Here is a 27,461-nt window from a genome sequence, read left to right as displayed (position 1 = left end):
ATACTTATGAATAACATACAGTACTGTTCTTATGAATAACACCAGCTTAAAAAGTAGTCAGTCAAAGGGATCAAATAAAGAATATTAATTTTTTAAACTGGAGGTGACTGTACCACTGTTACTTTTTGAGAAACAGTCTTTAATGAGGGAAAGAGACTAAATGCAACATTCATACACAGTTAAAAAATCATCACTTTGTTTTCCTTAAAATATCTTCTTAGATCACTTAAATGAAATGTTTTCAGTCTCCACGTTGTTTTATTTAGTAGTAGGTCCTCTAGTAGTACTCTGCCAGCATCTCCCAGCTGGTAATGATTTTCTCCAGCTAGAGGCTAAACTGTCAGATGGGAAAGAGATATTCACGCCATCCTACTTAATTAATCTACATCAGGTGCTTTAAAACTGTGCTGTCTATAAATAGCCAACATATTTCTCTGTTTACACACGTTTTAGTGTATTTTAATTGCAAGTGAAATATAAACAGTATCAGTAGTTATAGTTCCGAATAAAATGGAAAACAGTTATCTAAAGGTAGATATGAGAAATCTTTTGAAGTCTTTAGAGAACTTTTCATACAGCCTGTTTTCAGGTACCTGTGGATATTTTTCATTGCAGTGTGGTACAGGGACAGTATGACAATTTAATGAAGTCTTTATACTTTTTCTAAGAGTGCTAGTTACCCAGTCAACATTGGATTGTATGAAATAAACCTAAGGAAGTCTAGTGCATGGAAATGAGAATTTCCACATGCAAAGGCCATTAAAGATTTGCTTTCTCCTGTGATTCATTTGGCCAGAACTATAAAATGGTGTGATTCTGTATATGAGAATCTTTTCCCAGGCCTTTTATAATGATTTGTCTATGTACAGAATAAATTGTGTGTATTTCTTCACACCCAGAAACCATCACAAATAGTACTTGTTTTCCAGTGGGGACAGGAGTGAGGTGTGAGAGACAGAGAATATCCAGAAATGCAGCATTCTTTCTGGATCTCTCCAAGAATGTCTTGACAACAAATGACTTAATGAAATAACTGTTTTAATAAGACAACAACTCTAATCATGAAGGACATTCACAGGAAAACTTCTTGTTGCCCCTTTAGACAAAGGCAAGGCCAGCCAGAAGGTTGTGATAACCAGTACCAACTGCCCGCAGGCTCCTGTTACAGTGAGCTGGCTGAGTTTATCCTGCAGCCAAGCACAGGATAAACTGTGCGGCACGGCACAGGCTGCATCTTCTCAGGTTGATGCTGATGCAGATCTCTGACTCCTCAATATAGAGGGACCTCTGGATCAGATAGCCTCCTTCCACCCCTCGATCCACATACAGTTTACCTTTCCCAGAGATAATAAGTTATAGACTATATTAGTAACATAGAGGCTTCTCAGATCTCAGGTACAAGGCCCAACAAAATGGACATGAGCTGTTCAAAATCACTATTTCCTCAAATATAGCATTTTCCACAGGCTCCCAATACAGTAATTGACCTCCCAGATTTTATCAGGGTTATACTAACTATCCTTTTAATTATGTGTAATATTTCCTAACTAATGTACTGTCATATGTTTGTCTGTTACTGTCTGTTACTGTTTTGGCTTAGAAAAAACATTAACTTGAAAGCTGAAATATTTGATGTTGTGGATGTATTACAGCTACCACTGAATTCACAAGTTTATGAGCTCTTAACTTTTCTCATGGACTGGATCTCAGACCAGCACCTTAGCAAAATAAAAATACAAGAAGAAAGAGAGGGCAGTCGTAAATTTACAGTTGCTCAGACCACAAAAAAGCCCTGCACCCAGGAAAGGTGTATGAAGGTAAAGGAATTTGGATTGTTTGCTTTTGTTAATATGTTTTAGGATTTATGGGGTTTTTTAAATGATTTGGAGGATATAACAGATCAGGCTGTTTTATATGTGCTTTGGATACAGTAATTAAAAGAATATCACTGTTAATAAGTCAGTGTTAACTCTGGCAGCGAGTTAGAATAATAAGAAGTGTGGTGCTCAGTCTCAGCTTGAGAGGTGTCAGTTGATTATTTGTCTTGTGATTTATATGTAACATTTTACATAATTCCTTTTCTTCTAAGGAGATGAAATGTGTCTAAATTCAAATATTTTGATGTCTATGTTAGATATTAAAAGTTTTGATTTATGACTGATAGAAGGTGATACTGTGCTTTGATATTTTTGTTTTCCTTCTGGTGATACCAAGGTCTGGAAATCAGTGAGGTGTTCAGAAAATTTCCTTTTTCAGTTTTTGTTCATTATATTAAAGATTTATAGACATTGAGATTGGATTTACTGTGATTGAGCTCACGTGATGTATCTCTTCTTATGCATGTAAATATCTGTAAAATTCGAGATTGTTGTATGCATATGAATCTGTTACCTGTACTGGCTCTGCTCAGCGAGGATTTACATATGTAATCTGTTAAACTCCAAGAAAGAGTTGGAGTTTTGTTTGGTTTTCACTTATGATTAGCTTATACAGTAGTTTCATATACTGCATGTAATTTTACTTTTGTATATTTGTACAGCTTTTGCCTATGGCCGCTGAGCAACTCCAGTGGATGCCATTTGTGAATCCTAAACTACACATGCCTGTGATTAAATTTATTTACTGGTCTATAAGACAGCTGGACACTGGTGTTCAGGTAAAACAAATAATCTTCTTGCAGTATGTTTTTTAGAAAACTAAATTCCCAGATAATATTAATGCATTTTGTGTTTTAAATACGTAGGAAAAGTGAATGTTTTCTTCTAGTATGTAGGAAAGAAACTCTGCTGTCTTTGCAAATCATAAATTCATAGTATTTACCTCAGATACATGGCAAATGAAAAATTTTTTTTCAAGCTAATGTTAGATTTTGCATTGTATATTTAAGCGTAGTCTTCACAAGTATGTGATCTCTGTTGTGGTGTCTCAAGCACCTCAGGAATTATATTTTTACATATATATTTACAAAACTTTTGCACTAGAAAAGGCAATATTTTTAGGTTCATTTTATGCATGAGATTTGTTGAAATTGCTGGAAGTGAGCGGCAAAGCAGCGAAGGAGTTTTGATTTTTCTGTTCTTTTCTTAGTGCCTAACTACAAGATATTCCTTATTCCCTTTGACTAGACTGCTACAATGAAATATTTAGCAGTAAAATAAAGAAAAAGGCACTAGCCATACTGTAAAGACTCAGTATAGTGCACGCTGCTGTCAATAATGCTTTTGCTAAACGAAAAGATAGGCAGTTTTATAAATATCTTGATTTTAAATTTGGTAGAATAGAAAGCTGTTGGTTTTAGTTTTAATAAGAAACTATATTTTAAATGAATGTAGTGTGAAGCTTGATTCTGAAGTACTATTTCTGTATAGTTTGTGATGAAAAGTCTAATAGATCTTACCTGCACAGGGCTCTTAAGATTCACGTTTAGACCTTAATTCTATAGATGCTTTTGTAGGATATAAGGTCAGGTATCCTTACTAAATAGAGTTAAATGAAGCTAAGCTTGTTCTAGAACCAGAGGCAGCGTACATAATGTCAGCATATTAGGGGCTCTCACTGACTAATCTCCTTGTGAAGTATGTGTTGATAAGCTGCTGTGATAATATTGTTTAACTGCTTTTAGAACACAAAGTAGCATCTCCTATACAGATTATTTTCTAATAGATGGGCAAACCATTTGCTATTTAGTATTTAATTGCTAGGGGAACATATGAATCTCTACATAATATACAGGGGTTTAATGTTTATGCTAACTGTACATTACTTGAAACAGCATGCAATAATGACCTCAACAATGAGGAGACTGGGTGAAGATATTTTCAAAGGCATAGTAAGTAAGGGAAACCCACATAGTCCTTCTGAACAGTCTACACAGAGTAAATCAAAATCGGCAGCCTTCTTTAAGAGCTCCTGTATGCCTTTGAGGTTTCTGTCAACTTTAATCGTGCTTAAAACAGTGACACAAGGTAAGTTCTGCTGATTTTTTTTTTTTAAATATTTATTTATTTCAGTCGTGTGCCCGTAGAAGAAGCTTTTCCATGATACTGTAGTGTCTATTACACTTTATTAGTGAAAAGTGGTTTTATTTGAGTTTTACTACCTTGTGAAACAAAATATATTATAAATAAATATGAATCTTGCTATTATTCATTTCTTGTTGGTATTTATGTGTTTCTTTTAATTTGATGAGTTCTTGTCAGACAAGTAAACATTTCTGAAAAAGGAGAAAGAGGTGTTGGTAATTCTGTCAAATTGTCACTACAGCAGTGATTAGATTGCCAAGATCTTTACTGCGTATAATGGCACAGCTAGTTTCTCTTTTATAAACTGAAACAAGTAGCAGATTGTGCATGGTTCTAGAATTTCACTGCCCTGTTTAAGCTATTAGGTTGTTTACCGATCCCCTGAAAGGCTGATCAGCTGCAGTTTATTTCCTGGCATAGTTTGCTGCATTTGTCTTTATAGATAAATCTGATGTTCATAGATACTTATGACGTATTGGTAGTCACATAGAGAAAGCCACTTGTGTTGTGGATTGTTAAATTGAATTGTGATACATGTCCTGAAATTGCCTTGTCCCTTGGACTAAATTTAGCATATAGTTCATACTGTAGCCCTTAGGCCTCTGCTGCTCCCCTCTTCTTCTATCACCAAGTCTGGCACTGCAAATGGCTACCGTAAAACATGATCGGCATTGAAAAAGGCTACTCTCTGAAATTTTCAGTTCTTGATATGATTGTCCATTAGATTTCACTGTTAAAAACACTCACTCACAAAGGCACCATATTCTGTTCACTTTAAAATGTTCTTCATGACTTCAAAGCTACCTGTCTAGCATGAAAAAATGGCCTCTTTATCCAAATATTCCAAAATTCCTCCATCGATGTAATATAGCAATGTACTTTGTTAACAAGGCAAAAGCAAGCAAGGTCATGTCAGGAGATAACACAGCTCTCAAAGCAGTGACGTCTGCTTCAGATCATGACAGGTTACTGCACTTGTGCAGTTTTCAAGATGTGGTGGCAAATCTCAGTGGGGTCTTCTTTGAAAACAGGTGTGATCCGAAAAGATCAAAGTATTTTTTTTTAAAGTGATGACACAAATGAGCTCTTCTTGTGAGCTCTTAGTGTCAATCACACTATGAGTAGAGGCACAAACTCAGATTTTTAATGCATTTCCTCCTTATCCTGTTAACATAGAGGTTGGTGAATCCGTCTGATTCATAGAGATATTTTGAAATTAACTTACAGTTTACTTTGGTAATTTAAACAAATTCTTACCTATTTCCAATTTATATATGACTTTTTTGAAAACTTCAGTAGTGGTATGTAATCTGAATGATGCTTGTCCCTACTTTGTAAATCTGTAGATTTGATGAGTAATCCACAAGAATGTATTATTTTGACTTCTTTTATTAGCTTTTATTAATTGCTTTAATTCAATAATGGCTTCAGTGATTGCTATGAAGTAATTTTGTTCACCTGTTCAAAAGAAGTCCATCAGTATAAAAGCAGCAGAGCTGATAGGTCCCCTCCAAATCCTAAATACAGTATAATTGTCACTTATTATCAAGTTGAGTTTCTAACTATATAAAAGCTTATTTTTTTGGTGTATTTATTTCTTTGGGGGGAAGGAAAAGGAGGAAAATTCAAATATTCTCTTAAACAATATAGTCCAGACAGCCTTCAATGCCTCTTAGGGGGAGTTATTGTATCTGAAACAGCTACATCTTTTTCAGACCAAAAAGAATCTGGGCATTGTGTAGGGGGTAATCACAGGGTGAGTGACTCTCCTTTCACTGTGAGATTCTTTTCTATTTCCACTTTGTTCCCAGGATCCTCCCACCCTTTTACACTAGGAGAGGTGTATAATAGTAGTGTAAAGTAGGATTCTCTACTTAAATTCCATATCATTTTGTGTTGGCAAAGAAGGAGAATCATAGAATCATAGAATACTTTGGGTTGAAAGTGACCTTAAAGATCACCTAGTTCCAACCCCCCTGCCATGGGCAGGGAATCCTTCCACTACATCAGGCTGCCCAAGCCCCATCCAATCTGGCCTTGAACACCTCCAGGGTGGAGCATCCACAACTTCCTTGGGCAACCTGTGCCAGTGCCTCACCACCCTCATTGTGAAGAAATTCCTCCTTATGTCTACTCTAAACCTGCCCCTCCCCAGTTTATAGCCATTGGCCCTTGTCCCATCACCACAAGCCTTTGTAAAAAGTCCCTCCCCAGCTTTCTTGTAGCCCCCTTCAGGCAATGGAAGGTTGCTCTAAGGTGTCCTCTGAGCCTTCTCTTCTACAGGCTGAACAACCCCAACTCTCTCAGCCTGTCCTCATATGGGAGGTGCTCCAGCCCTCCAGTCGTCTTTGTAGCCCTAAGGAAAGGAAGAAGGGTCTTCTCTGCTTCATGGGAGAGGGAGAAAGTAAAGATTTCAAAGTAGACGCTATGAGTCAACAAGAATCAGAATCTGTCTGGACAGGGTGAGAAAAAAATGTGGCAAATGTATCTCAAAGAATACAGTAACTCTTCTCTGAGCCGATTTGTTAATTGCTGCCTTCAGTTATGAAGCCTTTTTTCAAGGGAAGCAGGGAACAAGAGGTGTTGAAGATCCTTTTTTATAGAAGTCTGGCAGAAAACACTAATTATAGACTGTTATGAGCAGGTGTAAGAGATGATTACTGCCTACCTTCAGCAATTTAGGAGTACTGTGCTGTTGTGTAACTGGGATTTTCTGCAAAAGTTTTACAAGGATAGCATAAGAATTAATGTATCTATAACCATTTTCCAACTCTAACCACTTATTTTTCCCTTTTCAAAGACATTTTAAAGGCTCAGATCATTTTGATAGCAAATAATTGTTCACTTTGGTTATGGCTGTGAGCAATCTAACTTCAGAGGTGGTCCTGCTTAGGGCAGGAAGATTGCACTAGATTCCAACCTAAATCATTCCATGATTTTGTTTTTGCTAACTTTGTTCTCAGAATGGTTTGTCTTTAAAAATATCTTTGCCATACCCTATGCTAGTAACGTGAAGAGATAGAGACAGGTTACAGCAATGTTAATTTTCAAAGTAATCTTGAAAAATCATGACAGATGTCAGAAGCAGATACCTGGTTTGACATCTGATTTTTTTTTTTTAGTCTCTTGCATGTAATATGCTATGAATTTTGGGCCATTTCCTAGATAGCAAGGACATCACAAAATTGCTGGAATTGCTGTCACCCTGGCTGATACTAATTAGGGATGCCAAAGATTTTGAATCCATAGATAAGGAACAGTGTTCTTGTTCATGGAAGTCATCCTTCTGATTGGATTGTTAAGCAGATTAGTATGTATTTATGCTTAACTGACCTGTGCAGTGTTTGTGTTCTGAGTATTCACAGTAAACACAGGTTTTAAACATGGTGGAAGACCACCCTACATCATTAATGAACAAATAGAGCATTTCAGTTGATGGAGGGAACTATTTCAGTCAAGATATTTTGGTGAAGCATGTTAATTACTCTTCTAGAAATGTGAGTCTCAATTAAATGTTTGATAAAAATTATGCAAAAAGAATTACAATATGAGAAATAGTTATTGCAGATACTTTCTTACCCTAAGCAGATGAACACTGTTGATTAGAACGAATCAGTTTAGCTTCTTAGTGGATGCTTTTTACTGCTGGCTTCTATAACACAAAACCCATGATCTGTTATTAAACATACATCATATATCACTGTGTATGAATTTTGATCACTCTGACCACACAGCATTAATGATCTATGGATAAAATAGCACATTTGATTGAACATATATCCCCATTTCCCTCAAAATGTCAGTACCCAGCAGATGGCATCGTAGTTAAACTTTTGCTATGGGACAAATTCTATCCTTGTACTAAAATTTTGTGCACTCCAGGTGATCAATGCTTTTCCAAGATACTGAGAAAGATTTGACATCAGGAATTAAGAAGATTAAATTGGTTCATTTAATCTATGTTCTTTGTATAATTTAATGCACTCCACTATGGATGAGTATATAAAATATATGCACTGAAACTTAAACTACAGTTTTTTAATAGAAAGGAATGGGAGCCGTTGCTGTCATGAAAGTAATTGCTCTTATTCAGGCAAGTTGGCCCTTGATGCCTTTAACAGAGGTTTCCCAGATGTTGAAACCAACATCGTCTCAAACTATGCAAGTTTATGATTTCTTTATTCTTAAGCAAAACATTAGAAGGGCTTTATAAGTATATTTTTCCTCAACATATGAGTTGTAGTTAGTCTTTTTGTCCACTCACAACAGATTGTCAAGGAATAAAAATTGGCACAGGATGACTTTAAATAAAAATAAAATTTGATGATTTTTGTCCCTTTAACTTTTAAGTATATATCTGCAACAGTAACTATCAGGATAGTTGTTCATATATTGCTTAGTGGAACCGTAACTGTAGAAGTTTTACTTTCTGTGTTCTGGTATCTTTCAGTGGATTACCTGGCTAAGGCATTTGATTCCCTTTGCGTAGACTTGAAGACAGATGAAGGGAAGGCCTTATTTTTGGAATACCAATGTGTGCCTGTCATATTACGTCACTTAAAAGTGTCCAGTAGAGGTCTGCTTTCCAGTGCTCTTGATGGATTACTTCAGATGACCATGGAATCTGGTAAATTTGTGTAATTAAAAAAATAATTAAAATAATGGTGAGAACAGGTGAGGTAAGATTCAATACAATGTAAAAATAGCTTGATTCTTCTGTATAAATAATCTAATCTAGTATTAGTATTCATTTGTAACATATAAATTTACTAGAGGCATAAAATATATTTCTGAATAGTCTGTCTCTTTCTGAATTATCTTGTCTCTTCTTCTCCCTCTCATCACCTATGCTTTGTGTTTTGTCCTGATTGCTTTCTTAATTACTGGCGTGAATGTTTTTGTTGCTGGTTTTGGTTTGGCTTTTCAATTAATTCCACAGTTTTACCTTGCTGATATTTTTCGTTGAAGTCAGGCTGTGCCAGGGAAGCTGTGTCGTGAAAACCTGCCAGTAGGTGGAGATAAAAAATAGGCTTTATTTAAATTCTTTTTCTAGTTTGAATGAACAGCTCATCTTCAGTAATTTTTCAGTTTTGAATAATTCGAAATGGCATTTCTAGAAGACATGGTTGTGGTTTGCTCTATTTTACTATGCTATTTCCATATAGAAGTGTTACTAATTTTATTTGTCACAGTACTTTTTTATGTGATACTGGCTAAGAATCAGTTGTTAACCAACTGGATGAACATGAAGGAAGTGATGCATTCCACTGCCATGTTGAGTAAACCTTATAGCTTTTTTTAAAAAAAAAAGATAAAAAAGATTCACTGCGTTTTAGAACAGATAAGGGGAAGAGGCTGCTGCTGGTTTTGCTATGTATATTGTTATTTTGGAAGTATTTTGTTACCATGCATTGTAGCAGTAAAAATAGAAAGCATGTATGAATTGAGGTGGAAACGCATTGATTTAAAAGCCATTTTGTAGCAAGAGAAGTGGCAGAAAATAATTCACTAAAGTTTTATTCTTCCTTGTAGACTTTTTATCTGACTGTATAGTTACTGTAGTCTTACACTGAAGTTTTCTTCCTAATAGTCATATCTATGATTGGTAAAGTGATGGGGAAAGAGATAGTTCTATGTGCAAAAGTAGCCTAAGCAAGGTGGGTGATACTTGGTTTTACTTTGGGTAAAAGTAAAAAGTAACAGTAACAATACATCTTCTGATACCTAGCGGTAGTCATTCTGATAGATTAGATGCCTGCAGTTTGAAGAATAATGGGGTTATATTATGAAAGACTCATATTTTGCCGTGATGCTTCTCAGAGAAGATATATATGTGTGAAATCAAGCAAAGAGGAGTAATATTTAATTGAATTGACATTTGATGGAGAACTAATCTGTCAGCAACTGGATATAAAGCCTTTTGCAAAGCCTTTCTCTTTGGTAGAATAAATTCCCAGTACTTAAGTTATAGGCGTGTTCTGCTTTTTTTCCAATACATAGTGTTTTGCAAGAGATCGTTAACAATAAGAAGTAGTGTTGTTGATGGGAAATTTTATTTTCGTTCCTTTGTAAGTTTCCTATTACAAGTCATTAAAAGACAAACTGGAAGAAGGCAGAGAATTTTCATAGGGCTCTCTGTTAGCTGAAAACAGGAATTTATGCTCAATTTTAAAGCTGCATTGGTGTGCAGCCTTAACTATGAGGTCATAAGTAGCTGGCCATATACTAAAATATGGAATCGCATTACCTGAAAAGACAGCATCTGACCAGCAGGAGGCAAAGTGTAGACTTTTTTTTTTTTCGTAAGATATGGAATCCTAGGCATTCTTTCAACTTACTGCAATAATTTGCTGACTGTATGTATTCCAGTATTTTTGTTAAAAAATATTACATTTAGACCTGAATTGATTAGAAATAAAGCTGGAAAAAACCTGTTTCTTTCTTTATTTTTTTTTTTTGTGAAGCATTTTTAAAAATTCAGATTTTAGTTCTCCAGGCTTAAAGATGTGAATGGGACATGAAATAACTTCTTTGTTGCCCTACTCCTCCCTGTAACTGCATGTACCTTATAATATAATAAGTGATGAATTCTAATGGTTCCATACAGTCCAGACCTGACTGAGGTCCTCGTGTAGATTCACCTTACTGTAAGATGTTGTGTTCTTCATGTTCCATAAATGAAACTCAGATTTAGCTTATAAAAAATAGCCTACTGCAGCATAACAAGAATGTACCTACTGGTCTAAGATGGCTATTTCTGTGCTTTGATAGAAATAATATCAAGAGTGTCTGCAGTACTGCTTAAGCCTGTTAACTGATTTGGTTTTGGTATGCACATTTTCATGTTTTAAATCAGTACTATTCCTTTTGGCTTCTTAGTATATCTGGTAGGATGAGTCCAGGATCTGTTTCCTTTCATACATTGACTTTGCTGATAAGGCATTCAGTTACAGAAAGCATGATATCAAATTCAACAGCTGAGGGATTGGTATCATCTGTTTTCTATCTATATAGAAGACCTTAATGGAAAATTAATAGTCTATTGCTGTGCATCTTTACTGGCACACAGCCTTTTATGCACTCCATCTCCATTTCTGTTCAGGAGTTTCACATCAAGAATCTGGGAGGGTCATGATTGCACCATTTCAGTGGGAAATGGTGGAGGACTAAAAAGGTAACATTCCTGAGTACTTTTTTCCCCTCTGTCGTGGCCTGCTCAGGATATGCCTTCACACACAGTATCTGCTACTGTTTTGATTGTTGCCACCTTCTGTTAGATTTTTTTTTTCTACAACGAAGGGAGGGGTCATCAGAGGGAGGTGGAAGAATAATTAATTCTAGAGTGCTTTAGTTGTCTGAGAAAGCTGGTAGATCATAAGATGGTCTAGAGGATGCCTTGAGGGGATTTCAAAACTTGAACAAGTGTTTGAAGTTGAGATTCCTCAGTTTTTCCTGGAAACTGTGACCAGTATGTTAAATGTTCTGTATTTTGTCTGGTAGGCTGGAAATAACAATAATGAGGAATTTTTTGGTAATAGAACTTCAGCATCGTTTTTTGGCACTTTAGAGATTCCATGACTTTTCTTGGGGCTTTCTTTGCATTAGATCAGCATCTCATGGCTACTGTATGGGAAAAATTAAAGCAACGTGGATCACTTAAAAATAAACAGTAAACCAGGTTTTTTTTGGCAGGATCTACTCTGTCATTCTCAAAATGTGTGTTGACACTCACCATGTGCTTTTGTCAAAGTAAGGCTAATGTTAATAATTGTCTGTTTATAAAAAGATTCCTGCAGAGCAGTGGGAAGAAGTGGAATCTGTATGGTGAGAGGCAGCTGATAGCCAAAATCTCTGTGTGTCCTGCTGTCTTGTAAGCAATGTGCCTGCACATGCTTTTCGCCGTTTGGGCACATCCATGCCCTTAAGACTGTGGCTGTTGAAAATAACTATCAGGATTGGAGTTCAAACATAAAGGATTCTTCATTTAAAGATCGATACCCCTTCAGTTCACAGGCTAATGAAACTCTTTGCTCCTGAAGAACTGAAAGCTCCTTTGTGTTTTCAGTGAGATTATGCTTTCCAGTCTGAAGGACGAAGCAGATAATGGTGTTTTTTTTGCACTGCACAACCCAGTTGTGTGAAGTACAAAGGAAGAACTTCACCAAATGACCCCTGCGCAACTAGTGGCAGACTTTATTTCAGGAAACCTCACTTGAAATCCCAGGTCTAACAAGAGCAAGAAAGTATGAGCTGTGAATATTAGTAATAGTTTTGGTGAGTTTGCATTCTCATATTGCCATTCTCATCCATGACAAGGTACTATTGAAGCAGCATCTTAGTGTTCGCTTAGATGACGGAACAATGGAAAATGTTACTTTAGTAATGAGGGATAAGGCATTTCAAAGTAGGGCTTCAAAGACAAAAGGGGAATATCAGTTTATTTTTGACCCTCTTTGTGTCAAAAGGTCTATCCATTTGCTTTCTTAGTGGTAAAACTATTTGTCCTTATTTCCTCATTAGAACCACAAGATGGGCTATCAGCCTTCACGGTGCTCTTTTTGGTTCATCTCTTAGTATTATTTCAGATTCCAGGTTGGAACATTTTTGGTTGCTACTAAGAACAGGGTTTATACTTTAATCTTTTCGATTTCATGGTAGTGAGATCTTACCATATTCCACAGGAATGGTGCCCATCTTGCAGGTCTTGTAAACTAGCTGCCAGCTTATCTAAAAGTACTAATAAAAACATACCTGAGGTCCACATCTTCATGAAAAATTTATCTATGTTGACATGTATTCTGCACAAGAGTGTATGAACACCAGTGTACTTGTCCAGCCAGGCCATGGAAACACAGTGATCTTGACATGACAGGAATTCTGCCAAGAAATGATTAAGACTTTTGTTACACTTGGGAAGCTTATTTATGTAAGTTTTTTGAAACTGAGATGCATCATCATAGCATACAAAGTTCCAGAGGCCACATTATAGGATACAATACAGTCACATTATTTCTTGGAGGGATTCAAGTTTTGTGTATTTATCGAATTGGGATCTTGTATCACACACGTCACCAGACTACATTGTGTTTTAGACATCAGAAGTTGGATAGTATTCCAACTGCACAGGCATTTCCCAGACGTCAATGAGTTTTCATGCCATTGTATAATTCTGAACTATGGTACTGGCCAAAAAAAAATCTCACCATTGTCCCAATAATTAATATTTTTGGAACTGTAAGAGTATGTCATGGATGCAGAAAATACATATATGTGCCAATCTTCTTTGCCTCACCTCTTTTACAAAAATGTTAAAAGGAAGAGAGTAAAATGTTATACAGATTACTGTTTTTCTAATATACAAAACCAGTCATAGTTGGAACAAGGCTGACTTTTAAATGTCAGGGGTGAAAAAAGCTGAGGTTAGTTTCGACCAGCTCCTCAGGGCGTAAGAGAGAGAGGAGCTGCTAGAGACATTATGAAGTAATTTCAGAGATTTTGCTTTGTATCAAGAGAACTTCCATTTTAGCTTACTTTCATGCTGTAATAGACTTCTCCCCTCATCTTTCACTACTTCTGTGGATTCTGTTCTTTGCTCTTACTGTTAGTACATTTGAGGAAAGAAAATTTGTAGCTGAGTGAAGTCCTTACCTAACCATTTGTTTTCTGTTAGCAAATACTTGGTTCATTTAAGTTATGCTAGAAACTTGATAAGTAGGTGAAATTAAGGTGTAAGTAATTATTAGGATAAGCAACCTAATTTAAAGTAATTTATGTTTTATTTCGTGTCATTTGCATGCCAGAGTGATTCTTTTCCTTCAGATCGAGCTCAGTAGCCTAAGCTGAAGTCTGGTTGGTTTAGTCTGCTTCAGTGGGAGCAACTGGTTGCTTCTAAATTCCACGCTTGGGAGGCTTAACAGCTTGTTATGAAACTGACAATAGAAAATCAACTCAACAGAGATATTTTACCCCTTTTCTCTTGATACATTCTGCTAACATTTCTGCTTAAAAATGTCCAGGATGGTGCACAAAACTGTACGTTTCAACCTGTTCAGTCTTCTGTTTTAAATGTGCTTTACAGTAGCTGATACATGTGAACACAGCACTGAAGCAGCAAGTTAACTGTATTTTCACTGTAGTTTATCTCATCAGTGCTGGTTTTGTTTCGTGGTCTGGTGGAATGAGTGACAATTCATGTTCATACTTTCCAATCTCTTATTTGGCTCTCCATACCTATTACCAGGATTTCAAGCCATGTTCATTTCCTGGAGGATGCCCATCTTCCTTTGTTAAAGATTGACTGCTAAAAGAAGAATTAAGGAAGCAGGTCCTGCATTCTTTTTTTTTTTTTTTAAATAGTGGTGGCATTTTGCTTGAATCTAGGGCTTCAGATGCATGCCATAAGATTCAACTTGATCCTTTTTGTGGTTTTTGAAACTAATGAGTGATCTATAAAGACATCTTTCTTGTTACCCATTGAGTGAAAGGGGAAGAGTTATATTCCTGCTGATTTGACAGGGAAGAAAAATTTCAGTAGCAAGGCTTTTGAAGGTTTCTTTACCTTAGCTAAGGAAAGCAGGCTACCAAGGCATGATGTCCATTTAGTCCCAACTCTAAGCTATGAACTTGTCTGAAGGTAGAAGCAAGAACAAAACCTTCTCTGATAGTATTGTCAGAGAAAGTGATTTAGTGTCTTGTTAAACCTTGAATGTGCACAGTGAGAGACTTCCACAAATGCAATACTCTGACCCCTCCACCCCTTTGAAATTCTGAGAGCAAAATACATTAACTTCTAACTATCGATGTGTTTCAATTTAGTCGAATGGCTTTTAATATATATATTGCTTAAAAAAACTTTTATTGCTTCCGTTTTAAATTGCTATTAAAATTAATGTTTAATAATTGAAGTAATATTTACTTTTACTTAACCAGATTGCTACAGTATGACACCAGTGGCTTCCAGGGCATCCTTATACCCTAGAGTTCTCTCCCTATGACTACAAATTTCTCTTCTCAGCAGACCTCATTTCTAGGATCTTAGTTGCAACACGCTGTTCAAGAGAGTTCCTGGATGCCAGACATAAAACTTTTTCTGGAAACAATCTAGTAATAAGTAGCATGACCTCAGCAAGAAAATTTGTTCTGTGGGTGTTGAAGAACATCATATCATTAGTATTAAATCACCCTGTAGTTGAATACTTGTCATATACAATTGTGTTGAGTACTGTTGTTCCCATCTTCTCACTTCTCATGCAGCTTACTGTGGTTTTTTTTTGTACTGTGCATCAGTTAAAAGGGTTCCAAAGGATGTAGTACGTTTATAGTCGCCTATCAAAAATAGCATTGTTGAGCTCTAGTCTGATTCATACTTGATTTGACATCTGCTCTTAGCAGAGAGCTGCCTGTCTCAGTTTCACCCTTTAGCACCTTTACAGAAAGATAATACACGTCTTAAATTCCTCCTGCAATGGTAGCTGACTTCTGCTGTGTAGATTAGTAGGTTCCCCTTTCCCAATCTTATGTTCATTCAAGGAAATAAAAATTCACTTGCTCATTAGACAAAACACTGGCCTTTAAATAAAGCTTATGTTTACTGTGTCTTCAAGCTAATTTGCTTTTTCTAGAGAGAATATTCTGCATTAGTGTGTGCTTATTCAAAAATTGAGATAAGTGCATAGTGAAAAGAAATCTCTAAATGACTCATGCTTACTGTAAGTGAAGACACGTTCTCGTAGGGCTTAAGTATGATTTCTTAACTGTATTAACATCACTCAAGATTTCTGGTAACTACAAAAGTGAGCTGTAGTTACACATACACTGAGCATCGCTTCTAATTTTTTTTGTAAGACAACATGGTCATGGATAACTAAGCCTGTATCCAGATTTGCTCATCTTCTAGGGAAATTATTCACGCCAGTGGAGGTAAAAAGATTCCGTTTACAAGTAAATAATCACAGATTCTTATTAGGGAGACAATCTTTCTATATGGACTGTCTATATACAACCTCGCTCTTTTCCTTCGAGTTGGAATGCTTCCATATCATCTTTAATGGTAACTGTTTGCACAATCAAAACTTTTCAAATGAGCTTAATCTGCAGTACCAAAAGGGTAAAAATGTCAAGGTACCATACTGCGGTAGGATTCCCCCTCACCTGTGTGAAAGGCAGATGTGAAATTATCCTGAGTTTGAAGCTATAGCGAAAGGAATGATTTACAGCTTATGTGGGATAAACATTGACATACTAACCATTTAAAAGGAAATCCTTCCTCTGTTAGCCTGTCTTACCTTTGTAAATTTTATTTACTCTTCTGAAAACAATGAATAATTATGTTGGATTAATAGATGTTTTAGTTTAATATTTTAACCACAGACAAAAATCTCCAGCTCTGTCAAATGCAGCCCCTGATAACATTACGACCAACCTGTATACTTGCAAGTACACCAAAAATTGGCACACGTTTTTGTTAATTAATTGCAACCTTAGTTTGAATACTTTGATTTTGATTAAATACATGTTTACAGGTTTTGAAAATAAATGCAGTAAATATCATAATGTAATTAGATTTCTATTGAAGTAATAGTAACCTTCTCTCTTATAAAAAAAAGGGTTCTTTTCATTATTTTTTTCTTATTTGGCAATAGTTGTGTAATACTAAGGCATTCTGAATTTTGGATCCCTGCCTCATCCAATCCAAGGTATGAAATAAAAGGGACCATTAAATATAAACCAATGTAGAGCCAAGCAGCCACTCTAAGTAAAGCTTCACTGTTCGTTGAGGATAATATTATATTTTGTATGCAGCATACCATTTTGAAGGCAGATAAGAATACTAAATTTTAAAAAGTATTTGATGTAAAATGGAATTGTTTATATCAGTACTTGGAAATACACATCTCTTTTAAAGTCAAGTTAATTTATGAAATCTTTAGAACAGTAAAGTTTATTCAAGTAGGATCTTGTTTGCTTGTATTTCCTAAACTTCCTTTTTTTTTATAAACAGCTTACATTTTTATAGCTTCCTGTAAAACAGTTTAATTTAAAAAAATTAAAATATGATTTAATTAGAAAAAATATTTTAAGACACTTTTTTTTTGTATTTGAATGGTAGAACAACTGTACTTATTAGCTGAATTTTCTCTGTAACTTTCCAAGTGAATTTGCGGCAATGGTGTAATTGAAATAATTTTATAAAGAAAGGCTTTTTTTGAAACTAGGTAGTACAATTTGTGCAGTTTGAGTAACATCTGTGCATTGTCACAGTTCGGACTTTTATTTACCTGCTCACTTGCAATTTGATGTTACAGAATTACAAGTCACGCCAGGTTAGGTTTATTTATGCAAAGCTTCCTTATTTCGGTTTGTCATGTGTTTGAAGTACTGTGCCTAGTTCTGAGCTGATTATTACACTAGTGGAGCTATGGGAGCAGGGAAAACATGGCAGGCGAGCTCTCATGGAAAAAGTTTTTGGAACAAAACTTTTCACGATATCCTATTTATTAGAAAGATACTTACTGATCTCCAAGACATAGCTTTCTTTTCTGATCTTATTTGTTTTCCTTGTAGGCTTCTTTTCATTCCAAGCATCTTTTGTGACAAAAGTATTCCTGCTGAATTTTTAACCTTGTCTATTACAATTTCTTTTGTGGGAGCAGTTGGTATTTGAGAATGACAGTAGTCTCCCATACATTCCATCTCATGACTGCATGAATAGGGGAAGACTGTCTAGAAAGCTGCATGGAGGAGAAGGACCTGGGGGTCTTGGTTGACAGCTGTCTGAACATGAGCCGGCAGTGTGCCCATGTGGCCAAGAAGGCCAATGGCATCTTGGCCTTTATCAGAAACGGCATGACCAGCAGATCCAGGGAGGTCATTTTGCCGCTGTACTCGGTACTGGTGAGACCGCACTTCGAATACTGTGTTCACTTGTGGGCCCCTTGCTCCAGGAAGGATGTTGAGGCTCTGGAATGTGTCCAGAGAAGAGCAACAAAGCTGGTGAAGGGGCTGGAGAACAAGTCTTATGAGGAGCGGCTGTGGGCACTGGGGTTATTTAGCCTTGAGAAGAGGATGCTGAGCGGAGACCTTATTGCTCTCTAGAACTGCCTGAAAGGAGGTTGTAATAGAGGAGGGAGCTGGGCTCTTCTCCCAAGTGACAGGGGACAGGACAAGGGGGAATGGCCTCAAGCTCTGCCAGGGGAAGTTCAGGCTGGACATCAGAAAAAAATTTTTCACAGAATGGGTCATGGGGCACTGGCAGAGGCTGCCCGGGGAGGTGGTTGAGTCACCATCCCTGGAGGTGTTTAAAAGACATGTTCTTTTCCAACCTAGTGATTCTGTGATTCTATGATTCTGTGAATGCTTTGTGCATCCTAGGAAGTTGCAGAGCAATTCAGATCATAGTGAGGTCAGCATATCAGGTGACCACTAGACGTTGCTGTTGGGGCTCTCTGAACTCAGTCACCTGCATAGGCATCTACATATGAGAGACTTTATGCTGGCTGGAATCTTGCCCTGCCTCCACTGCGCTTTAACCACTGGCGTTTAGCAGCCCTGGTTACTGACTGCAGGAGAAAAAGTTAAATTCAGCAAATGGTTCAAATCTTACAGGTGGCTGTATTATAGACCATTGGTTATTAGCGAGGGTTCTGTTTTTCTTCTGAGGTGCACATTCAGGTAGCTTTTGCGTTAATTTTTCCACACTAGTAGACAGTGCTGCGTCACTCCCTTGCATTGCTGTCATGTGTTCTCTGTTCTTCCAGCAGATCCTCGTGCAATTAGAAATGAGGCAAACTGTAATTGTTAATTTGTTAAACGATGAACTTAATGTTGGCATTCCTGACAGTCTTTATTTTCTGAAGGTGGCCTAGCTTTAGGTGTAAAACAGAATTTTCCATATAACAATAGCTAGTGATGTTTTGTGCTTCGAGTGACTGATTACTTTGAAGGTAAATTTCAGGTTAATTCTGTCAACAGTGATAAATTGCTCATTGTTCATTGTAGTCTACCAATCAAGTTAAGTTAATGCAAATACAACATACCGCAATTTTTTAAAGATACCAGTGGAGGCTTTTGCAGATTATTTTAAATTGTGCCAAAGTCTTGTCAGAATGGATTCCAATTTAGTTTTTATAAAATAGTTGATAAAACCAAAATCTGTACAGTTCTACACCAAAAATATTTTTAAAAGTGCAGCTTGTATTCTTTTAGTTCATCAGCTAGAAATGCATTTAAATTATATGCTTGTTTTGTACATTTTCTGAATACTTACAACATATTCTGCAAAAGCTTATCTAAAGTGAATACATGAGCCATGTGCATTTAAACTTGTGCCTTTATCAGTTTTCAATTAACTTTGCAGGCTTGATAGCAATTATTTCCGCTTTGGCTCTTCTGTTTTACAGTAAAAATCCTGTCTTTAAAGTAATACGTATTGTTTACATTGGTTTGTAAACTTCACAGTCAAAACATTCTTACAGCATGTATTGTGTGTATATGTCTATATATTTTATTTTTAATGAAATCAAATATTTTTAAGGTAAAGAACAAGGCAGCAAAGTAATGTCCAGGTGGCTGAATATGGTATTTGTTTACCCCTGCAGAAAAGGAAGGTAAAGCAATTTATGGCTATTTAAGGATATTTGTAAGAATAAATTATAGGGCCATCTTCTTCATCCCAGCAGTCTTGTTATGTTTGGATCTCTCATGAACCAGAGTTCAGGTGAGTCAGAAGTCATGTTAAATAAGTTTCTAAAGCCATTTGTTGTCTTAAAAGTCAATAGAAAGAAGAAAAACCTTTATTTAAATTTACTTCTTGATTGTCAGTGTTCTCACATTTATTTACACTTCCTGAGAAACATCTTTGGTAAGTAAGAGATACTGTTCAAGTTGTGTTTTTAAAGCAGATTTCATCTGTGGTGCAGTGCAGGTTGATAGGACCATTTCTGTTTCTTGGGAATGGGCAGTCATTTGTAGCAACAGTAGCAAATTGGAGAAGATTTTCTGTAATGTTGTACTTCCTGTGTGATAACATAATTTGTAGTCCTAGATTTTTCTTCCTCTAGGAAGGTTGTCTCTTGTTGCTATCTCTATAGAATTTTTTACTTCAGACACTCCTAAGTAATAGAAATTATTTGATAAGAAGTAGTTTTAAGATTATAGGATTGTGTTCATTGTGTTCTTTGCTTATTTGCGGTTTCTGTTTGTATTCTTGTCACCTCTTCTCATGGATTTTAATAAGTTAGACTCACCAGGGCACGATACCATCACACTAGAAGTGAATTCTGGGTTGATTATTTTTCCAGGTTTGATTCACTGCTGTAGGAATTTAATAACTTCAAAGTTCAGTCATAGAGAGCAGTGGCTCTATAAAGAGCACTGAATCTCCAGTCTATGTCAGTTATGGGTTCACAGTATGTGTTAAATTTAGCGATACATCTAAGGATTTTCTGCTTACTGTAATTGACTAATAGCCCTGAGTTTTTCATGTCACAATTTCTGAAAAATAATACCTTCTGCAGTGAAAGTAGAGAAATATTAAAAGATATAATAAAAGCAGTATGCTCTGGGTAACTATTAATATATCATGGGGACTGTGTGTGCACACCAAAGGCAGAATGTGGTCAATAGTGCCTTCTCTTGTAGGATCCCTGCCAAATTTGTTCAGTTCTGTTACATATTGAGTTGTACATTAGAATAATCCCCCATTCTCAAGTTAATTTTTCCTTAGAGAATATATTCTACAGCATTCTACTGGTCCCTTGTGGTATTTGATAAAGAGGAATTTTCAGGTCAGTGCAAACACCTGGCAAACTTTTTTTATGTATTACATGAAAATTTATAATAAATTATGTAAATATATAAATGTATTTCTTCAGGATGAACTTTATTTTTCATCTTAATGATGAATCATCTTTTCATCTTTGCCCTTTTCTTTGTTTCTTTTAGAAATTCTCCTGTAATGTTCAGGCTCTAATTCTTTCACTTTTAATGTATTGTGGTGTCTGCAGGTTATAGAAACGCAGTCGTAGTTCATTATTCCAATATCCGTGATGTTTTTCTTGTCTTAGAAGCTGTCAATGGTACTTAATGCATCACTTTAGCTATAGCATTCTATCCTTAATTGCAGACCATAAGCTAAAATAAAATGAGAAATAGTATCTTTCTTGACAGAGAATAAAAATGTATAAGTACTTATCATTTTTTCAGTATCTTTTTTCTGATTACTGCTTACATTTCTACTTTACTTTCGTTCTGGTTTTATATTTATTACTGTTACAATTTTGAGACAGCGAATTGTAACTGGAAATACTACTAAAAGTGAGAGAAGAGTATGCATAAAACCATATCTGGATTAAACATGGTAGGGAGAATGCAAGAAAGATAGAAGGAGAAGTAAACAGAAGAATAAATGAATTTATAACCATTTATTGTCTTGCTAATGTATGTCCTTCGGAATAATTATTGGTTTGTGTTGCTTTGGTTAATTAATAGACATTTCAGCTTCGCAAACCACAAAATATCTGCCTGCCTTTTCCAGACTTCATAGTACATCCGTTGTCATCTTGCTTTTTATTGCTGCAAGGATGACCCTTGGCTACCACAGTCTATTATTCTGCATCTGTATAGTTTCCATCTACACATTCTATTATGTATTTTGTGGGTTCTGCCTGTTGAATCTAGTCTTTTAAGTCAATTCTTCTGAAAGCACCTCCACTGAAAGGAGAGGAAAGATTACATGTAACCATAGATTCTCTGGTCTGTGCTAGAGGCATTTGCTGTTTCCTGGTCTCTTCATCTGGCAGTACAAACCAGCAAAGGCCCACAAATCTTGTTGACTTCACTGTATACTGTAATGCATGATAAGATGTACTCGGCATTGAAGGAGAGTGACACTGGGTCATTTGTTGGTTGGGTATTTGTTGAATATTCAGTAAAAAAGCCCAGTTCTGAGACAGTTAGTTGTTTTAGGATTTCAGGCGGATTTTAACTGCCAAGTTGAATATTTTTTTAAAGCCTCAACAGTTTTCTGTAGCATTTCGTCTGGTTTTATATCAGTAAGCCTCCTGAAATAAATTAAAACCTTGAACTCACTCCAAGGTTAGTTCTTATATTTAATAAATTGTCTGTCCTTGGACCAGGAAAGGGAAAATCTTGACCAAAAGATATTTCCTGTCCTCTTTGAATTGATAAAAGCATTTTAAAATCTTATTTATAAATTACAGTATTCAGCATATGTGTGAAGAAATTTTTTTATGTCTGCGTTTATTAGTTTATGCTTTAATTTCCATATTGCAGTTTCTTTAGTTTCTGTAAGGCATTAAATATTTTTAACATTATCTAGACATTAGACTATTTTCCCCACATCTGTGTTCTTATAATGCAAATGCCCTATGCTATATGAAAGACTATTCGTTTGTTAAAAAAATCATCAATTGTTACTTATTTTATGTTTTTGCTATAAATTAATCTGTAATATCAGAATCAATCAAGAATGAGATAACAAGGAAGCAGATTTAACCTTATTCTGAAGTGGTTACATTTTGGGGAACAGGTTAGAGGGAAATGTTGTACAACAGGATGTAAAAAATAATCCACTATTTTAAGGGAGTTTGTGAGTATTTAATTGTTTTTATCTAGCTCTTACTTTTACCTCTCAATTATTATTTTGCCTGTCTTGAAACAGTACAGTGAGAGTATTTTGATAATGAAAGGCTGTCAGATATCACATTAACTTTTACATGTACTACCCTGTCCATGTGATTTGCAGCAGCTTAAAGTATTTCTTTGTGAGTCTTTTTGCACAGCTTAATGTTCCCCTCACATGATCAAAGGAGAGAACCATGATAAATGAGCACTAAATAAACATGTTCAAGATAAGAATTTTTATTTGAGTTTAAAATGATTCTGTTTCTTGTTTTCCTTTGTTCTTAAAGGAGTAGGCCTTGTTTTTAATGCAAAGATTGGTAATGCCAGAAGTATTAGAAGCTTGCATTTTTTCGGTTCCTAGTTTTACCTGAGTTTTGTATTACGTGCCCAGCATAAACTGAGTTATTTTGTTGCTCTAATAATTACACAACATAAGGCATTTAAAGCCCTCTAAAGCTATCAAGAACCATTTTACTTTTCTCTGCACCAAGTTCTGTGATACAGTTTTTAAATTATTTTCTTTTACAGGTTCCTTACAGCCTTTCCTGGAAGCCTGCAGTAATGAATCCTTCTTCCGTACTTGCTCTGCATTGCTTCGAAGTTCTAAGCTAGATATTCAGATTTTGGAAAAACTCTGTGTTTTACTGCAAAACCTCTCCAGAATAAAGTAATCCTTTATTACTATTATTCTGTTAGTTATCAGATCAGGGACCTTTATCTTTCTCCCTTTTCAAAGACTTGTCTCTGTTTTGGTGTTTACTTGCTCCACCATAGACAGCATTGGACTTTCTCTGCCAGCAGCTAAATTTAAACTGTTTTTGCCACAGATGTGTAGGACAAGACTCTCAATTTTCTTGTAAGTCCATCTTAGTTCAATTTACAGGATGCAAACTGAAAAAAACCACAGCCTAAAGAAGAAATATTCCTCATATATGCAGATGACAAAAACACTTAGAAGAGAACTCATCTTTTCTTGTCCCCTGACCTTCAGTTTTGCTGGGGTACTTGGTAGTATCTTTTTTCAAAATTTAGCTTCATCTGTCACTTGTGTTAAAGTTCTGTCAATTTTCATTTCCTTCAAAACAAAATTTAAGTCTTGAGCTATTTAAGCCCTTTGGGGAATGTTAATCTATATAAAATATATTCCCATTGCTTACTGGTTAATTATTATAACAAAGGTGTTCATAATATCAGTAGTAACATGCACCTGAGCTACATAGGTGCATTACTTAAAGTAACTGTTTCATTTGTACAAGCAGGTATCATAAATGAGTGATTTTTTTTTACAATAGACTTAAAGTTGTTGATAAAAATGAGATTTTCAGTTGACTTTATTAGGAACAAAATTGAATTCTAGGAAAAAAAATATATTTTCCTGTAATATAATCTGATATAAATCGTAACTTACATTGGAAATACACTGAAAGTAAAATTTACTTTTAGAAATCCTAATTTTTTTTTATTGCTTCTGTAGTCTTATTTCATATTAGTGAAACCTTGTTATAGCCTTTCCTTGAGCTTTCATTATGCTACATGTAAATACCACTTACTCAAGTGAAATGATAGTTTTTGGTGATATTTGCAGAGATTTCTTTTGCCATGCATTGATTACCTTCTACTTAGAGACGTTATATGCAATGTAGAATTATATGAAAATCCCTATATATAGCACGTTCTTCTTCATTAAAGAAATTATTTTCTGTAGAATCTTTACTGCTTGGATGAAACTTCTCAATTTTCAGTTGACAATTATTTTATGTAAAATCTCTTGCAGAAGCAATATGAAGATGTTTGAGTTGTTTAATCTTCACCAAACGATCCAAGAACTGCACAGGACTGCAAACCCAGATCACGCGTTCCTCTGTATAAACCTCAATTCAATTCTGTTGAATTTAGGATTGTCTAGGAGCAGCTCTCTCACCTCCAGTCTAAGCACAAGTCACTAGCGTTATCTTTCAGTCTGTGTAATTTATACCAATTGCCTATGTTACTTGAAAATTGGATTTTTTTTTTCCACCGTTTTCTATAAATAAACTCAGCAGAACTTCAGTACTATAAATTACCCTGTAGCATGTGGAATCTCATTTATATTTCCCTCATTCAAAAAAAAGAAAATGAAAAATTGTACAATGTGCTAAATGGCTTTATTTGATAATTTTTATAAAGAAGGGAAATAATGCTGCTCTTCTGAATGACTCCTGCAATCTAAGAAATTGGATCCCGTGAGTAAGCAGATAAGAAATACCAACCTTTCCTTACAGGTACGAATTTTAGTTAGCTTTGACTCTTCAGATAGTTTTATACATTTATTTAATTTGTGGTTGATAAGTAACAGGCAGGTACCTTTTGGTACCTTCTGGTACCTCTGGCAGGTACCAGAATTATCTTTTGAGATAGTTACACTTCTAATGATTAAAACTAGATTTTCATTTAACATAACTAGGTGTGTTGAAAAAGAAATTTTGTTGTCATTTGGATTTCAGAATATCTTGATGTTTGTTTGCTATTTTCTTGTATTTATGTAGCATTTAGTATTTTATCCTACTTTGTATGATTTCTAGTGTAACTTTGGGTTGTAATGTCTCTCAAAATGTCAATAAAAACATTTCTTAAAATGCCTGGCAATATTAATCCCTAATGAAAATTATTATATTTTATTGGTTTTGCTATATTTTATATTAATTTGCAATACAATCCTCATTTGGTCTCTTAGTACCCCTATTTCTTTTCTGAGTGTGATGAATGTATTTTGTCTGCCACAATTCTGTGTTCAGAGGTTCTTACACATAGGAAATAGAATGCTTTTTAAAAATTCAACTGAAGTCTTCCATTTCTGATTTATACCGTAACAAACTCTTTAATTGTAAAATTGAAACTGCAGTTATAATTTAAAGGTCTGCTCTATGTTAGTCTTTGGTTAACACTGACAATCAGTATAAAACTTCAGAGAGGTTTACTTCTCATTTTCATAATGTTTTTCTTGGTTTTCCTTTGTATTTCTTACCCGAAGTCTTTGAAGTTGAATTCTAACTGCAAATATTTCTCTAGCAATTCGACATACATTTCTGACAAGCTTTCCTATGAAGGGAGTCTACACCAGTTTTGGCACCAAGTATGTCTGGAGGAGAGAGCAAGCGGTGTGTACTCTTTGGGCAGGAAACCAATTCTAAGGAGTTCTAGACGCTACTAGTCATAGCTAAAAGCTTTTGCTGACAATGGATTATGTTTTGGAGTAAGTATTTCCTCATCAGTGGTTTTGGATTTCTGTTAGATTTACCAGCAGTGCAAAAGCTTGCGTATATCTTTGGCTGGAGACAAAATCCTCTTATTTAGGGGGTGTGTTCCTAGTCCTCATGTGTTACTCTCTCTGTTTGGTCATTAACAATATCAGAAAATTAATAACAAAAAAAAAATCTATAGGAAGTTGTTAGGTTTCCTATATTCATGAGAATGTTGATTGTGCTCTTGGCCTTCATCATGTTATTTAATCTACTAAACTGCCTTGTGGTACCAATTGAACTCAGTGTGCTCTAATAACAGCAAAGGGGATGTGGTTAAAGGTGCAAAGACCATGATGTAGCTTTTACTATGAGTCCTTTGTGTTTTATACGCAGTAGTGTTTACGGTCTGAAGAGATGAATCACTGTTAATTTCAAGGTTTTATGATCTAAAACATTTCTGTTAAAATTAAAAACATTTTTTTAAATCTGTTAAATATTAATGTAGTTAAGTTGATTGATGAACTGAGGAGGAGACTAATGATTTTGATGCTTAGTAAATTTTAACTGAGCTGTGAAGAAAGATACGCATTCTTGATTCACGTATTACAGTAAACAATAAGTATCAGAAATAAAGAAAAAATGGATTATGCAAATGAATATAAAGTCTCTTGTCCAGAATAGATACTTCTATTTAAAAAAGCTATAGTGAAGTAAGGAATGTACATTTGATTTTTGACTCAGGATAATAATTCTTGGGTAAAAAGTGAAAGACAGAAATCCACTTCAGCAGAGTCTTATGGAGGCTAGACTTGTGACAGTAGAAGTGAATTTTTTTGAAGCCAGTTGTTGACAGACAACTTATAGTAGTTCTTTAGTACATTTTCATAAAACTTTCCAGTGAAGATCTTTAAAGAATATAAAACATAACATTTCCCCCCTCCAATTAATTACTAATCAATCCTCTTAGCTCAGAAATACTTATGAAGCCTGTTAACATCTAGGAAGGTAAATAGATGTATTTGGAATTGGTTTTATTTGCCATTACGTTTTCAGTTTGTATTGGATTGCATCTTTAAATGTACATGGTTTTGTGGGACATGAGGACTATAAATACAAGTGAAAAGATTGTGTTACAACAATATGATTTCAGGATCAAAGACTTCAAGGGAAGTAAAATGTCAGTCTACCACAAAATTGAACTAAAATGGTCAAATAAGAAACTGAAATGGAGACTTTTAGATCTGTACTGTTTCAATTTGTAATTGATAACCTAGAGTAATTAAGCTAACTAATAAGGGAGTCTACATTAGAAGCGTAGGGAACCTAGCTTGTGTTTGTCATTACCAGACAGAAGTTGGTACCAGGACAAATTTTTTACCAAAATTGCTGTTATTTCTATATTTCTGCTTCTAAGTATTTGGTTTCTTAAATTTTGTACTCACCTGCTTGTTGCACTGTCGTGAACATCGCTCTTGTGGGCCAGCCCATGCCCATTGTTCACACCACTCTGCGTTGTGGCCTTGCTGAAATATCCCCACCCTGCTCTCCTTCCCCTGAGTGACCTTGGCAGTCTCTG

At 35.4% G+C, this 27,461-nt stretch overlaps 1 protein-coding gene and 1 long non-coding RNA gene across 7 annotated transcripts in view; one reads left to right on the top strand and one right to left on the bottom strand.

The window, feature by feature from the left end:
- The window catches only part of CCDC138 (coiled-coil domain containing 138), a 36,603-nt gene extending 10,851 nt beyond the window's left edge, over positions 1-25,752 (top strand). For 3 of the 6 annotated variants that reach the window (XM_054075136.1, XM_054075145.1, XM_054075126.1), the window contains 6 exons: positions 1,653-1,817; positions 2,540-2,656; positions 3,773-3,965; positions 8,473-8,649; positions 23,193-23,331; positions 24,439-25,749. In XM_054075136.1, coding sequence (XP_053931111.1) covers positions 1,653-1,817; positions 2,540-2,656; positions 3,773-3,965; positions 8,473-8,649; positions 23,193-23,331; positions 24,439-24,610 — 963 coding nt within the window. In that variant the 3' untranslated portion in view covers positions 24,611-25,749. Of the gene's footprint in view, positions 1-1,652; positions 1,818-2,539; positions 2,657-3,772; positions 3,966-8,472; positions 8,650-23,192; positions 23,332-24,438 lie in introns of all 6 variants that reach the window. The other 3 variants (XM_054075155.1, XM_054075175.1, XM_054075164.1) reach the window with 3 other exon arrangements.
- Positions 8,514-27,435, bottom strand: LOC128853117 (uncharacterized). Its single transcript, XR_008451383.1, has 4 exons — positions 27,328-27,435; positions 12,774-12,899; positions 8,968-9,024; positions 8,514-8,646 (listed from the first exon to the last, which is right to left on the bottom strand). It is a non-coding gene; the product is annotated as an uncharacterized LOC128853117 (long non-coding RNA).
- Positions 27,436-27,461: the final 26 nt, after the last annotated feature.

This window comes from Cuculus canorus, chromosome 1 (genome assembly GCF_017976375.1).
Source record: "Cuculus canorus isolate bCucCan1 chromosome 1, bCucCan1.pri, whole genome shotgun sequence".
Taxonomy (NCBI): Eukaryota; Metazoa; Chordata; class Aves; order Cuculiformes; family Cuculidae; genus Cuculus; species Cuculus canorus.
This window is presented reverse-complemented; position numbering and strand designations above follow the sequence as displayed.